The following is a 14,969-nucleotide window of genomic DNA, read 5'->3' on the forward strand; positions in this document are numbered from 1 at the left end:
CTTAAACAGTAGCATTAAAGGGATAGGCCATGTAGAACACAGCTCCATCTTAGTGCCTGAATTTAGCAGAGTAAATTGCTCTTCAGTGTGAATTTCAGCTTGTCAGCAGCCTAATAATACCAACAGGATTCCTGCTTCACTGGGAAGGCTGGGCCTTATTAACATAAATGTGGGCTGTGGACAGAAAATGAGTATTTCAGGGCAGTCCACTGACTCCGGACTGACACAAAACCAGGTGACCCAGCTGGCCTCCGCATCGTGAGCACTCCAACTCTTCCCAGTCTCACAAAAAGTCAAAAATATCTTGTTGCAATTGTAGCATTAAATTCTTCAATGCCATGGTGCACCACATTCAGGGACAGGTGCCATAGTGAAGTAACACAATGAATATCTCCACCTGTTCAATTCTCAGAGAGAGGTAATAAAAGGAGGTCACATATGCTTGTAGCCAGGAAGAAAAGGGAAATGGGCAGTGGAATCACATCAGATCACACCTTCTAATAGCTACTTGTCAGCATTGTCTGAGCCTTGGGATCTTCCCAACCTTTGAGACATCAAGGAATTCTGTATATGATTCAGCCAATGAGATGTTGATGTGATAAAAATGAAATTGTTTGAGGATAGCCAGGAGTTCAATGATCTGTCCAAAGTACAACCCACCACACTGCACTTGGGATGGCAAGATCTGATCTTCCTTAATGTAACCCAGCACAGACTCTGCAATATAGGCAGCACCAATTAAGAGGAACACAAACCCTTGAACATGAACATCTGGCACAAGCTCCACTTCAGTGTCTGCATTAGTACCCTCTCGTCTTTTTCCAGCTCCCAATAAGACCATCAGAATGGCATCATGTTTAAGCATCTGAATGGGGTTCTTACTCTGCAGTTATTATCAACTTTCATCTCCTTAAGATCAAGAATGATTATTGAAAGATGAGGATCTGTTAACCCATTCATCGATCAACTGTTGACAGCATATAGGGAAAATTTGAGCAGTCAATGGCATTTGGATCTATTACAGTATCCTTAAACTTTTCTCAACAAAGAATATAGTCCATATGCTGACACCAGTGTAAACTGCTTCCATGTTTAAGCATGGAATCTAACACTAAGTTGATAAGCACTTGGTTGGAAAGTATTGTTGGTTCTCTTATGGGTAGCCAGTCAGTCTACATGATCTTCAAATTCGCTACATCTTATAGCCTGACATACGGGATTACGTGGAAAATTAAGTGAATATTCAGTGCAAGGATGACATAAATGTCTAGCCCATTGGGTTCTTTACATTAGAAATTCAGTAGATCAGGTCTACTGAGCTGCTAAGATTTACTGTCCTTGTGTAAAGTATTTAAGATTCCAACGTAGAGACTAATAAAGGAGACCATTCATGCAGACAGGTTCATGTGAAAAAAAACCCACAGTATTGAAGAAAGTTAAGTGACTGTAGTTTTAATTTTGATATAAAGTGGCAGAAATAGTCTTCCTTAGAAAAGTGATACTTTTACTTATTTACATTTTTACATCAGATTTCCTGGCACAATTGACAACTTATTTACATCAAATGTTGTTGCAGAAACACTTTGAACATTCTATATCCATTCCAGTTGTAATTTCTACACATCTACAACAGAAAAAAAAAACACTTATTACAGTTTTGAAGACAACCTTGGCAAATATTACAGTTAGAATGTATATAAAGATCAAAACAAATGTAAATACAGACTTCAATATGCAGATATGTTTGAAATCTATATTGTTACAAAGAAATAATTAGTATTTTCTCATCTAATGAAGGAATAGGCAGGAATCAAATTACTTTTGTACCAATTGTCAAATGAAATATCTTTGTGGGTGGTAAGCAAGGCAAGATGTGGATTCCAATGCTTTTACTTTAGAGTTGCACACAAATATAAACTGGGTAAGCATAACACATACTTTATGGATTGAGGACAACATGCACACATCCAAAGGACATTTCAGATCTCAAAATTTGGTTATTAGCTTTAATCCACACTGTCTTGCAAAATATATATCTTAAAATTATCTATGCTTTTCATTTCCAGTTCAAGTTTGTACCTTATTGAATTTGTTTCGGTAATCCCTTATCTAATGAAGCCTGACATGTCTGTTACTTACATTACTGTCATTCTCTTCAAACTTATTTCACTTCAAAAAGTTAACTTATGATCTCTTCATTTCAAGAGAATTTTTCTGGTAGACTATTATCTGCAGAACACAAAACAGTTCACATTTTGTTTTATAAACCAAAAAAACATACATGTATAAAGGGTAATGTTTTGCTCCATGTTGCGCTGCTTCCCAGTTTTCTCTTTTGCACAAAGGAACTAAAATTACACCAGCCACAATTTGTATTTGTTGTATCTGAATTAAACGTGCTGTAGCAATGAGTTTTCCACAATATCATGTTACTCCTCTAACCTCAGATATAATCCTAAGAAAAAGGAACTAATAATATAAAAGGAAATAATAAATGCAATTAATATTCTTCTTCTAAATACATACTGCAGTTATAGTTGTAACTTCTCTTTAAAATAGAGGTAAAGGGCCAGCATTAATGAGTATGGATAGGGATGAGAAACTACTAATTGTTTGGTGCAGTTGAAATGTACAATGTCTTGTTTCATTAACAACTGCATTGGTTACCATAGTCTCGGCTTTGTTTAATGAGTTATGTAAACGATTGTTTATATTTTCACTATTTTTCACATTCACTACTATAATACAGGAGCTTATTATTACAGCTGAAATATCACTGGTGTGTTTAATTATATAAAAAGTGTTCAGAGGATGATAAAATAATCAAGCTTTTGAAAGGTCTTCCCTTATTTTAGCACAGTAATTAATTTACACTCACTGTGGCAGAAGGCTAAACTGTTTCTTTAGTAACCTGACAACTGTTCAAAATACTCTTAAGTAATGTAAGTAGTTTGTTCTGCACTGGATTATTCTATAACAAAAGAATATTGTTAAAAAGCAGAGTATTTATAAAAACCAGCAATTACAAAAGGAAAATAAATGATTTCATTATCATTAGTTTCATTAGAGATGGAGAAAATAAATTGTTGGTATTAGATAGTTCATATGTTGAAACAATATTCAATGAAGAAGGAGTATAAGCTATTTAAATAGGCTACTATAAGTGGGACATTTGTCATGAGGATATCAAGTAGTGATCATAAAATTAGGCTCTTCCTTAGATAACAGGTTAAAAGTGACATAGTTCCTGAACAATTGGAATTGACCTACTCATGCACAAGACATTATCAAATGCTACTTTATATATGCCGTAGATGCTGGTAGCACGCATGTTAAAAAGATTGACGTGTTACAGATTCCAGTACAGGTTCAGTTTGTTCGAAAGATCCCCTGTTAGGATGGAGAATGTTGTTGAGATTTAATGGAGCTTACCATTTTGTTTTTCTAAAAGTTATATTATTGCTTCAAATTATATCATTTTCTGAATGAATGTATTACAAAACATGGAAGCAGTGTTGGAAATGTATTCTGTCACCTGTTTTCCATCAGTTTGCTGACACTTTACCAATCTGGAGCAAGAGAAGAAGCATTGTGAATGAATTGGAATTAAGTATGAAACTTTAGCAGGGCTTTAGAATCCCTACCAATCATTTAACAATCTTTCAGTGTAAACATTCATGTGACAATTTTATTTTTTCTCTGTTGTCTTGCATTTTTGAGGGCTTCAATAGATGCATGGAATGAAAGTTCTGGAAATGGAGCATTGTTTCTTTGACATACTGTAAATAGTGTGACTTTAGGCATAGCATAGGTCAGCTGCAATGATCATTTCCCTTATATTGCATGCACAATGTATCTCTGGCCTCCAACCACTTGCAGGAAGAGGCTGCATTCACTGAGCTCTGAAGCTCTCAGAACTGACCATTTAATGGGATGCCATAACATTTCCACTAAACGACAGTGAATAAGATTAATAGTCTTTGGCACATTCCCAGTGGCATTTCTGATGCCTAAGAAAGTGTAGAACTTTATTACATTATTTCTCTGATATGATTTTTTTCTGTGCCAGCTTCAATGATTCTTAGTGCCTTCTTCAGCAGGTTAATTTTGCTCTTTAAGTTGAGAATTCCATCCTCAATAAACTTGACTGACCTTTCCTGGGTTTGCTGGCAGATTGGAAATGGATTCCCTGATGGGTAATGGGCGAGGGTGATCATTTAGGGTTCATGCATTTATGCATAAGGAGCACACTGCACTATATTTGTGAGGCATTTCAAAGGAGTGACCTTTTGGCTACAATTAGATATGGTCAGCTAAGTAAAACATGTGGTCTTCAGAATTAAATGGGGACCAACTGTATAATAATTTGCTGAAATATTAGTTTCTCATATACTGTAGTGATAACCTCTTCTTTGTTATTTAGATGATGGATCTGAGCAAACTTTAGAGGACCCAGGCACTGAAACAATGGTTATTTGTGTGATGTCATTAAACATGATATTGTGAAAAAATGATATATCATAAAAAAACATAAAAAAGCATTAATGGGTATATTCAAGACACAAATGATTTCTATAATTTAAGCATTTCACTGGTACATGAAGTCATAAGTTCCAGCCCTTTCAACGTACAAAATTCCCACAGTATGCTAGTAGTTATGGAGATTCTTATTCAAAGCTGTGGGCATATTTTAATTATCAAGCAGCAAAATTCAGCACTGGTAGAAATCTAGAGTTAACTGATGTTACTTACGTATACTAGCTTTAATAATTATATTCCTTTTCTATAATGGTAACATCCTAATTTTTCTTGCCAGAATACAGGCATATCCTATATCCCTGCTTCCATATTCAAAATAATCAGTTCAAGCTTACATGATAAATATATAATACAATGGGAATATACTGCAAAGGGATGGACTATCAGACCTTTTCACAATTCATGTGTGGATGTTTACCAAATCTGGGGAGAGTTAAGCAAATCCAGTGAAGTGAATCCCCAAGCTAACAGCTTATATTACATTTTATAACTACTGGGAGTTATTAAGATCTATAATGTTCAGAAGCTCAAAGTCCCTGAACTTTCATGCCATGCATTTTATTAGCAATTTCCTGTTGCTTCCCAGTGGTTAATCCATTGGTGTCCCCATTGGACTGCTGGTCTACAATGTCATCAGGTAAACAAACTTGAGTAAGCAATAAAGGCTGAAACAAACTAGCAGATGGGTCAATAGAGAACATGGGTGAAAATATTTTGACTGCAGCACTTTCTACTGAAGGAATAATATGCTGATTTTTATGGTGTGATATGTTTAAATCAATATTGTAGTCTTCACTGTACCCTAACCTATTGATGTCCTCACAGGTCAGTGCCCCAGGGGTTAGTTCAAACAATTGAGCGATCGGCTGTACAGTAGGAAACATGCAGTCAGGATTTTGATTATTTCCTAAAGAAAAAAATTCAGGCTTTTCTAGAGGCCCCATTTGGTTTCAGAATTTATAAAGTATGCCATTAGCTGCTTAGCTCAGGGTTTCACTTTGGAAAACAGTTGATTTTAAAAATATCAGTAGATACAGAACTGGAGTACACATAATAGCATAGTTGCCAACTCCCTACATTTACACAGTAATATTGAGTTTGTCATCTATTTCTTGCTTACTTTACATAATCAGAATTCTCCTAAGATCCTGTGACCTGTCTAGTGTGGTCTATTATAGATTAATGCACTGAAAAAGGGCGACATAAATTCCACTAGGTCATTTTATGTAGTCTTCATTTGCAGCAAAGCTAACCAGTTGGTATGATCATCAACATGTATCTCTTTTCTGTTGCTCCTTTGCCATCAGATAGTAGGAAAGGCCAGTCAGCCCTATCTAACAGAAAATAGGAGAAAGAAGACAATGTTAGCAACGACTATCTGGCAAAGCTGCCCCTTAATGTCTCCTAAGTTCCTATTTCAGAATGTTGGCAACTATGTGCATCACTAGCTACAGCAAATGAATGACATTAATGTAGAATTAGACAAACAAATGATGAGTCAAACATCTGATTCAATACTAGGCATTTTTTTGTACACACGTCTATTGCTGGAAGAATTCAAAACCCTGGGAGCACAGTAAATACTATTCCTGCTTGATACATAAGGCATAATATGTTCTGAAATGTACACTTCATTAGGAACTTGTCCATCTCTGGAGCAGTATGATGTTGTCGACCTAATAGATGATCTAAAGTGATTAGCGTTTCGTGCCTTTGATGCAGCAGATTGTTTATATATATCAGAAGAACTTCGGCCGTGGACCAGATGCTGATCTTCACGAAAGGAATGCCAGAATGGATTATCAGAGACGTGATCTGGATACAATGACTTACTCCGCTTGCTTTCTTCCAAATTATGGTCAAAAACGGAAACCTTGGTGCTAAAGAGTTTCTCTGGTTTAATATTGAATACATGTGCATAAGGGTCATCCTGAAATCTGTCCTTTTCTTTTAAGCTTACACTTCGGGCAGGCCTTCCAAGATCCACTTCCTTAGGCTTTTCAAGGATATTGTCAAATGAATGCTGTCTGCTAATCCTCAGCCTGTTCACTTTTTGCATGTTGGAGGCATCAGGAGTGGCCCAGTGATGGGCAAAGGATTCTTCAGGGCGCATGGGGCTTACTGGCTCTTGTAACATGTGATCTTCACTAATATCATATAAGTTTGCCGTGTGCACACAAGCATCACATCTGTTGTACGGAGACCTGACCGAATAGTGAGGAGTGTAGTTAGGCAGCTTGGAAAGGCAGCTTCTGCAGTGCGCAATGGGCTGCTTGTACCTATCATTGTAATCTACAGGGGAAATATTTTTCTCCTTCAAGCTGTAGTGCTTATTATACAGGCTGTATTTATTTTCAGCATTGGTAAGGTTGTCCTCATTATGCTGAGGAGTCCTGTTTAGGTGCAGAACTGCTTCCTGTTTCCTGTAATTCTCATTCTGATCATGATACACTGGAGGGTAGTCCAGATCCTCTGGCATTGCTACATTTTCTCGGTAATGATGTTGATCTGAATGATAACTGGATTCCCGGTCAGAATCAATTGTGTAGACTTTGTCACGATGGTGTTGCTGCCCCTCCTTTGCTCTAAGATAAGAGAGTTCTATTTCACTGCAGTCTCGAGGATACTTAGCCATCATGGATTTTTTTTTGAAAGTTTCTTTATGTTTATGATGCTTTTGATTGTTATCAGGATCCTTGTAGGAAGTATTGCGGCTTGAACAATCTGACATGTCTGAATGGCCAACTTCTTCTGGAAGGTACCTCTGATTTTTAACAGGTTGCTTGGATTCTACATTGACACTTTCTACTAGAGATCCCTGATTCTGCCGCAAAGTTTCTACAGATTTTTTCCACAGCTGCCTAGGCCTGGAATTAAGTTTAGGAGTATCTGAGCTAACTGCAACTTCCACAGTATTGGGATTTGCTTCATTTAGAGTCAATGGATGCTGCCCTTGGAGTATATAATTGTTGCGGTTATCTTTTTGCCGGTTGACGTTAAATGTCAACATTTCACTGGTGTTGTCATTAAACCCCGTCTCCTTGGGTTGATAGGGCCTGTTATCAGAGTACAAGAAATTTCCCTTCTGATCAACCACATCAAGCAATAAAGACCCTCTTTGAATGAAATTGGAAGTTCTTTTAGGGGAGTTTGCTCTTGAAGCATTAAGATTTGACATATTGGCCATTGTTTTTGCTGTATTGAACAGCCTCAGAATATTTGTTTGAGGACTGTTTAAATCCAGGTTGGGTGATTTCTTCTTTTCCTCATTGGGTACACCATGTATACAGCTCCATATTCCCTACAAAACAAAAAGAGGGAAAAATTAGCACAAGCTGCATTGACATATGCCATTATGGGACTGTTGTACAATATTAAACTACACATTTCAAAGCTTTCACAGCGTGTAACTGATGAGGCTAAAGCCATTAATCTAATGACCATTTTTTATAGATTTGAAAAATGTGTCAACTACCTAACAATGTTTTATTTCAGTTATAAACTGTGTAAACACATAAATGATTGTGCCTCTCTTAAATATGTATTTTTCAATTAGGATTAAAGTGCAATGCTTTCCCATGGGCAATCAGTTATCCAACAGTAACATTTAGAGGTAAACTGTTTGTGATTTAAAGTAATCATCATACATTTTTTTTCCTTTGAAATATAGCTTGAAATGAGAATGGATCAGTTATTCTTCAGAATTTGAAATGAGAATGGATCAGTTATTCTTCAGACTGAATGTTTCTCCACAAGAGGGAGTCAGGGAATTACATAGACCAGGATTTCCTGGTCAGTGAGTGGGGGGTGGGGCCCGCTCGCCGACGCGGGATGATGTTGGGCAGAACTCCCGATGTCACCCCGCCTCATTTCAATTTTCAGGTGGGCGAGGGCTCAGCAGAATCAGCTGTGCGCCCACCGACCTGTCAATGGCCAATTGAGGCCATTGACAAAGTGATTAAAGTACTTAACGGACCTGCCCGTCCAACCTTAAAGTTGGCGGGCAGGCCAGGAGCCCTGGTGGGCATTGGAAAAAGCATGAAACCTCATCCATGGGCGGGATGAGGCTTCATGTATGTTTTTAATTTTTTAATAAAAGTGAAACTGAAAGTGATGGACATGTCCCAACTCATGTGACAGTGTCACATGAGGGGACATGTCAGGGGAATTTTTTTTTCTATTGTTAACATTTTTAAATTTGGCGCCGATTTCCCTGAGGCAGCACTTAGCCTCAGGGAGATGAGTGCACTCTTATTTGGCCCGCCCACGTAAAATGGCAGCATGTGCCCGCTCCTAAACATCCCCCCCGATGGGGGGAAAATTCTGCCCATAGAATTTGTAGCAGAGAAACAGGCTATTCAGCCCAATGTCCGTGCTTATGCTCCATCTGAGCCTAATTTGAACACTTCTACATCCAATCTCTGAGATCATGACTTAGGTCTGGTCCAAATGGCTTCTGACACTTGTCTATCATGACCAAGAGTTCTCTTACCGGTTCTGTGTTGGATTGCTGCAGGAACTGAAATATATCACAGCAGCATGAAGAATCATCTTCAGGGGAAGAAAACTGAAATTGCAAGTCTCATTTTGAATATTTGTTTGTCAAGGATGAAAGAAGGTATAACGTCAAATTTATGAAAAAGTCCATGATTTCATTGCTTAAGTTAGGTTAAAAAAGTAAGTATGAAGTTGAAAACCCATGAGTAGGAAATGAAGAAGGTCTATATGTTCTCTTGGAGTTACCGCCATCTACATTATCAATAACCTGAGTGGCTTAAAAGTTTCCTCCATTGCTTCATCAGGAAAGTTTAACTTGTTTGAAGCTGTTTTGCTGATGTCATACAGGGGGCATTATCTACAAAAATATTTATTGAAGACATTTTGACAAGACATGGTCAGCCACTTGGAACAGAGTGCTAAGTGTTACTATACTTGAATTCAATATTAACTTCTATCAATCTTTTAGTTCTGTTGTAACTACTAACATCATCACATAGCTGTAGTACAGCATAGTATGGTTTCTGGAAAATCTAATGAAGTATTACCGGGATAAACATTAGAATAAAAATCTTTACAATATGAATGGATAATAATAAGCATCTTGGCATCGTTAAAAAGCAGTCACCTCACCAAGAGATTCAGGTGACAACATAAGCATCAAGATGAAAGCCTCATCAGTTTGCGACTATCATCTGGCTCAGATCTTGAGATTACAGGCTCAAAATCATTCTAGGGGATCCATTAGTTCAATTTATTTTATTTAACTTTGAGTCACTGCTTTTTTTGCTATCAGTTGGAGCTGTCATGGTAGATGCAGAACTAATATGGTTCAAGCTGCTGATGCACAATGGCATTCATGTTGCAAGATTAACAGATGTGTAATCACTGCAATTTTACAGTGATAATCAACAGTTGGGTGAGAAATAATTGACTCAGCATGAATCATAGAAAATAAAGGTACAGTACAATCCTGAGATAGCCAGCATGATTGGTTGGCTTGAAATCTAGTCTCATTTTCCATTATTATGCATTTTCTTGCTTTTCCTATTTGGTGGATAATGTACAATTATTATTGTTCAAGGCTGAGAGGCAAGTGCCAGTACTGAATAATGAAAAGCCCACATTAAGTGTGCTAACTAACTTAATAATTGTAGCATAAATGACGTCCCTGTGGAGTTAGGAAATAAGGTAAGGCAAATTAAAGGTCAAATTACACATTGGAATATATATTGGTCATACCAGAGTAGGCACCTCTGAGAGGTGTTATTGTTGTTGAAAGGGTGCGGAGGCAAATAATGAAGTTAATTTCAGTGTCAGGAATTAAGTTATGAGGCGCAATTAAAGAAGCTGGATTTGCTTTTTGTTGAAAAGCAGAAGACTTTGGGCTGACCCAACTGACGTTTTCAAGATATGAAAGAACAAACCTGATCCAAGCTAACTTGGGCAGGATATTGAGCTCGGCGGGTGGGCATGTGCCCGACCTGGCCGAGCGTAAAATGATTCGTGATGATGTCGGGCAAGCGTCCCGACATCATCGCGTAGTCCTGCGATATTTTGTTCGGCAGGCACCCGCCGGAGTCAGCAGCGTGCCGGCCAACAATTAAAAGGCCCATTAAGGTGATTAAAAAGGTAATTAAATTCAAATTTACGCTACCCGCCCAGCCTTACGGTTGGCAGGCAGACAAAAACGGCAAGTGGCCTTTGCACATTTTAGGAAACTGCATCCGTGGGCAGGATGAGGTTTCCTAAAGCAAATAAAAATAAAATAAAAATTTTACACTTAAATTAAAAACATGTCCCTGCTCATGTGACAGAGTCACATGAGGGGACATGTTTTATGACATTGTTATTTTGTTCATTAAGTTTTTTTAAATAGCGCTTCATCTCTCTGAGGCAGCTCTATGCCTCAGGGGAATTGAAGCGCTCTTTCGCGTGCATGTGCGAAGTTCACGCCTGCTCGCCCTTCTCCCACCACCCGCACAGGTAGCACCGAGTGCTGCCGCTCGCATTCCACGCTGGGGGGGGCCTTAATTTGCCCGCCCGCGTAAAATCGTGGTGCGGTGCCAATCACGGGCAGCGGTCAGCTTCCCGACCGCCCCCACCCGCCCACGCCAAGCACCATCCTGCCCTTGTTAACAACAACAACTGATTCAAATACCATGGGATATGGAAATTAGGAAACCAGGAACAAGAAAGAGAGTTAGATATGCAGTACTTTATCAGCCAAGGTCCCAAATGCCCTGTTGGCTAATAGAATTTTGGAAAGCGAATAAAGTATACAGCAACAATAAATTTAAAATGCGCTCCTGGAGAGTAAAGTGATGGAGGGACATAGTGAAAAGATAGGTGCATGGGTTATTATCTGGAAAAGAGACAGTTTTGTTGAGCCCAGTGCCCTTACCCCATTCTTTCTTATCTTTTATAACATATTAAGCTTCTGTGAAGCGCCTTGGGATGTTTTAATATGTTAAAGGTGTCATATAAATGCAAGTTGTTGTTGTTATGCATGCACAGTGACCTGGCGAAGTGGATCAGGTCTTCCAGGTTACCACCTGGAGAGTAAAGACAATAACTTAGTCTAATATGTTTCATTGCGTCTCTGGCTTTGAGATTAGCCTGAGGTTATGAAAGGCACACTATACTTGCAAGTCTTTCATCTTTTTTTCTCTGTTTTATGGAACAGTTCAACTGAGTTTGGAAAAAATATGAAATAGACTATTAATATATGCAGCACAGTTACCATTCTCATCCATCTTCCTTTTGATGATTGCTAATGAAATGCAACTTCCTTAGAGAGACTTCAGCATAAAAGCCACACATAAATATCTGACATAATGATCACACTCATTTTTCTTAATAACTTTGCCATCTACTTTGTCAGAATAAATGCATACTAGTTAAATAATTAGTTGATTAAACTTAAGTGCAATGAGAAGATCAATGGAAGCTGATGGTTCTGTATCAGTAATGTAATGTCTTTCTACATTATACTTTGCCAAATGCAATATAGTTAATTGTCTTCCTTCTTCTATGAATCATTGACTATTTCACTGGTATTGCAGAAGAAAGACTATGTCCTTGCTTGCATGGCTGGTACCAATTTTTTGACCTTCAAACTCTATGGTTCATACATAAACTGTATGCTGAAAAGAAACCTAACTGAAAAATAAAAGATGAATGTCAATCCAAACTGCACATTGCTATGGCTTTTCTGCCTATAGCTTAATCTATGTTTTCAGTTTTCTATCACTACATAAAGGTATTGCAGCACCAGCACGCACTGCAAATCCTGCGGCACCATTTTTCCATAAACTACAGCATCCCATAAATATAGCCTTATAAAAATTAAACAGCTGGAAAGTGTTTAACCTTTAAAGTTTATATCCTTAAAGGGTGTTTCTATGCTGTGAACATATAAAGCATAAAAATGACTTTTGGATGTACTATACTTTATATAAGCTGCTACCCTGAATAGTCCATTTGAAAATATCCCAAAATAGCAAAACAGTATTTTAAATACTTTTTAATATAACACTGTAAACTTAGGGTCTACACATCAGTTGAAGAAACCTGTGCAATGTTAAATGATTGGTCATATTTCTCCAGTCATTGACAGCAAATTTTCCCTTTATGGAAGAAATGCTATGTCATTTGACCCTGATTATCATACATTTCTGAGGCTCCTGCCTGTATCTGGAGGAAGCTCTGGCCACCTGGATCAAAACCCACCCAAAAACTAGCACAGATGGAGACTCAGTGGTGAGTCTTTTCATGTACTATTTTGGTCCTGCTACTGCTCCATTTTCGAGTGTAAATAGGGCAGTAAGAACATGAAAAACTTCTCTTTGTATACTTCCATATGGTCCCCTGACAGCTCGCTCCTTTCAAATTTAGGGCTCAGTTTCTTCCATTACAGTTAATGTATTTGCGACTTCTGCTTCAAAAGCAAAATACAGCGGATGTTGGAAATAATCAGCAGTTCTGGAAGCGTCTGTGGAGAGAGAAACAGAGCTAACTTTTCAGTTCTGTGACCTTTCATCATAACTTCTGATGAAAGTCACAAACCTGAAACGTTGGGCGGAATCTTGGGCAGGCTTGGAGGCAGGAAGGGCATTTAATTAGATGGGATGGTGGCATTCCTGAACCCCACCACCTTCCCACCCCCATCAGTATTAATTTATGGGTGGGAAGGCCCATGGTTAACCTTCCCGCCCCGCTGTCAATTGAAGCCCTTAAAGGCCTCATCCCATTGCCGCTGGTATTAACCCAGTTGCAGGCAGGCCTGTTGTCATGCGGCGTGCATGGCAGCTTAAACCTTGTGGCCAGCTTGTTACCTCCTGGCAGGGAGGGGTGGTTCCTCGATCAAAGGCACTCAGTGCCTGTTCAAGGCACTCGACATCGGGCAGGGGGAGCCTCTGAAAGCCACCCCCCTCTGTCCTTTCTGCTGACCCCACTACACCCCTCTTCCCATGACTCCCACCCAACGAAACCCCATATCCCCATCCACATTACTTACCTGTGACCTGGGGCTGAATCTTCAGCTCGGCGAGTGGGGGCAGGGCCCGCTCGCCAAGGTGTAAAATGATGCGGGGTAATGTCGGGCGTGTGTCCCCGATGTCACCGCACATCATTTGGACTTTCAGTTCGGTGGGCGCGCAGCCGAACTGTCAAAGGCCTATTAAGGCCATTTAAAAAGGCAATTAAGCAATTAACTGAGCTGCCCATCCAACCTTAAGGTTGGCGAGCAGGCGAAGAGCCCAGGTGGCCTCCACATTTTTCATGAAGCCTCATCCACGGGCGGGATGAGGTTTCATGAATGACTTTAAATTTTCACACAAAGTTTTATTAAAATTAGTGCACGTGTCTCAGCTCATGTGGCAGTTTCACTTGAAGGGACATGTCATTAAAATTATCTCTCCACTTTATTAACCTTTTAAAATTTAAAACTTATCTCCCTGAGGCACCTCTGTGCCTTGAGGACATTTCTGGTGCTCTTTTGCACGCATGCGCGAAAGAGCACACTCCCGATTCAGGCAACACCCCCCCCTCCCCATCCGCGCAGGCTTCCGGGTGCACATCACGCTGGGCGGGCCTTAACTGGTCTGCCCACATAAAATGGCAGCGTGAACCCAATCGGGAGCACCAATCGGATCCGCTCCTGCCCGCACTCGCCCCTGCATAACCCTCCCAACAGGGCGAAAATTCTACCCCTGTGTTGCTCTGCAATCCTGGGACTCCAGTGGGGGGTTGAGCGGGGGTGTCCTTCCAGCAGCAGCCACATCCTCCCCAGTGGCACCAGAGCTGCCAGCCTCTGATCAGTAGGCGAGACTTCTGCCTCCAGGGTCTTGATTCCAGGGTAAGGCCCATCACTGGCCTCACCACTGCCTGATTGACATGTGGGTCAGAGGGCCTTTCCGAAAAGAGACAGCACGGATCTCTCGCCAGCTCTCCAGCCACAGGCAAGACCCCAATGCCTCAACAAGATACTGCCCATTAACTCTGTTTCTCTTTCCATTCATGCTGCCAGACCTGCTGAATATTCCCAGCATTTTGTCTTTTTATTTGTGACTTTTACATGTTGATCTCCCTTCAACTTTGTTTTTGCACTTCTTTGAATTCTCTGCCTTTCAACCTGACAAAAATTCTACACCAAAAAACACCAACTTTGTTTTTCCTGGGGCGGGAGGAGGGATACTGTCTGACCTTTTGTACATTTCCAGCTTTTACATTTTCCAGCTTTTTACTTTATTTTGGATTACCAGCTTTCACAGTTTTACCTGCCTTTAGTTGAGTAACAACAAGCGAATGGTCAATATTTTAGTGAAGTAAATTGAACAATAGATAAGATTCTGCCAATGACCAAACTGTGGGAGTGATATCAGCAATCCACCATAGCAGCTATGGTTCATGCTGTGCTAATTCACACCAAC

General features: G+C 39.6%; 1 protein-coding gene across 2 annotated transcripts in view; it reads right to left on the minus strand.

The window, feature by feature from the left end:
- Positions 1 to 1,436: 1,436 nt before the first annotated feature.
- grin2aa (glutamate receptor, ionotropic, N-methyl D-aspartate 2A, a) overlaps positions 1,437 to 14,969 on the minus strand; it is a 388,199-nt gene continuing 374,666 nt past the window's right edge. Inside the window, exons 14-15 of one of the 2 annotated variants that reach the window (XM_078559026.1) lie at positions 6,500 to 7,840; positions 1,437 to 5,873 (exon numbers count right to left, since the gene is read on the minus strand). In XM_078559026.1, coding sequence (XP_078415152.1) covers positions 5,808 to 5,873; positions 6,500 to 7,840 — 1,407 coding nt within the window. In that variant the 3' untranslated portion in view covers positions 1,437 to 5,807. Of the gene's footprint in view, positions 7,841 to 14,969 lie in introns of both variants that reach the window. The other variant, XM_078559025.1, reaches the window with a different exon arrangement.

This window comes from Cetorhinus maximus, chromosome 15 (assembly GCF_964194155.1).
Source record: "Cetorhinus maximus chromosome 15, sCetMax3.hap1.1, whole genome shotgun sequence".
Taxonomy (NCBI): Eukaryota; Metazoa; Chordata; class Chondrichthyes; order Lamniformes; family Cetorhinidae; genus Cetorhinus; species Cetorhinus maximus.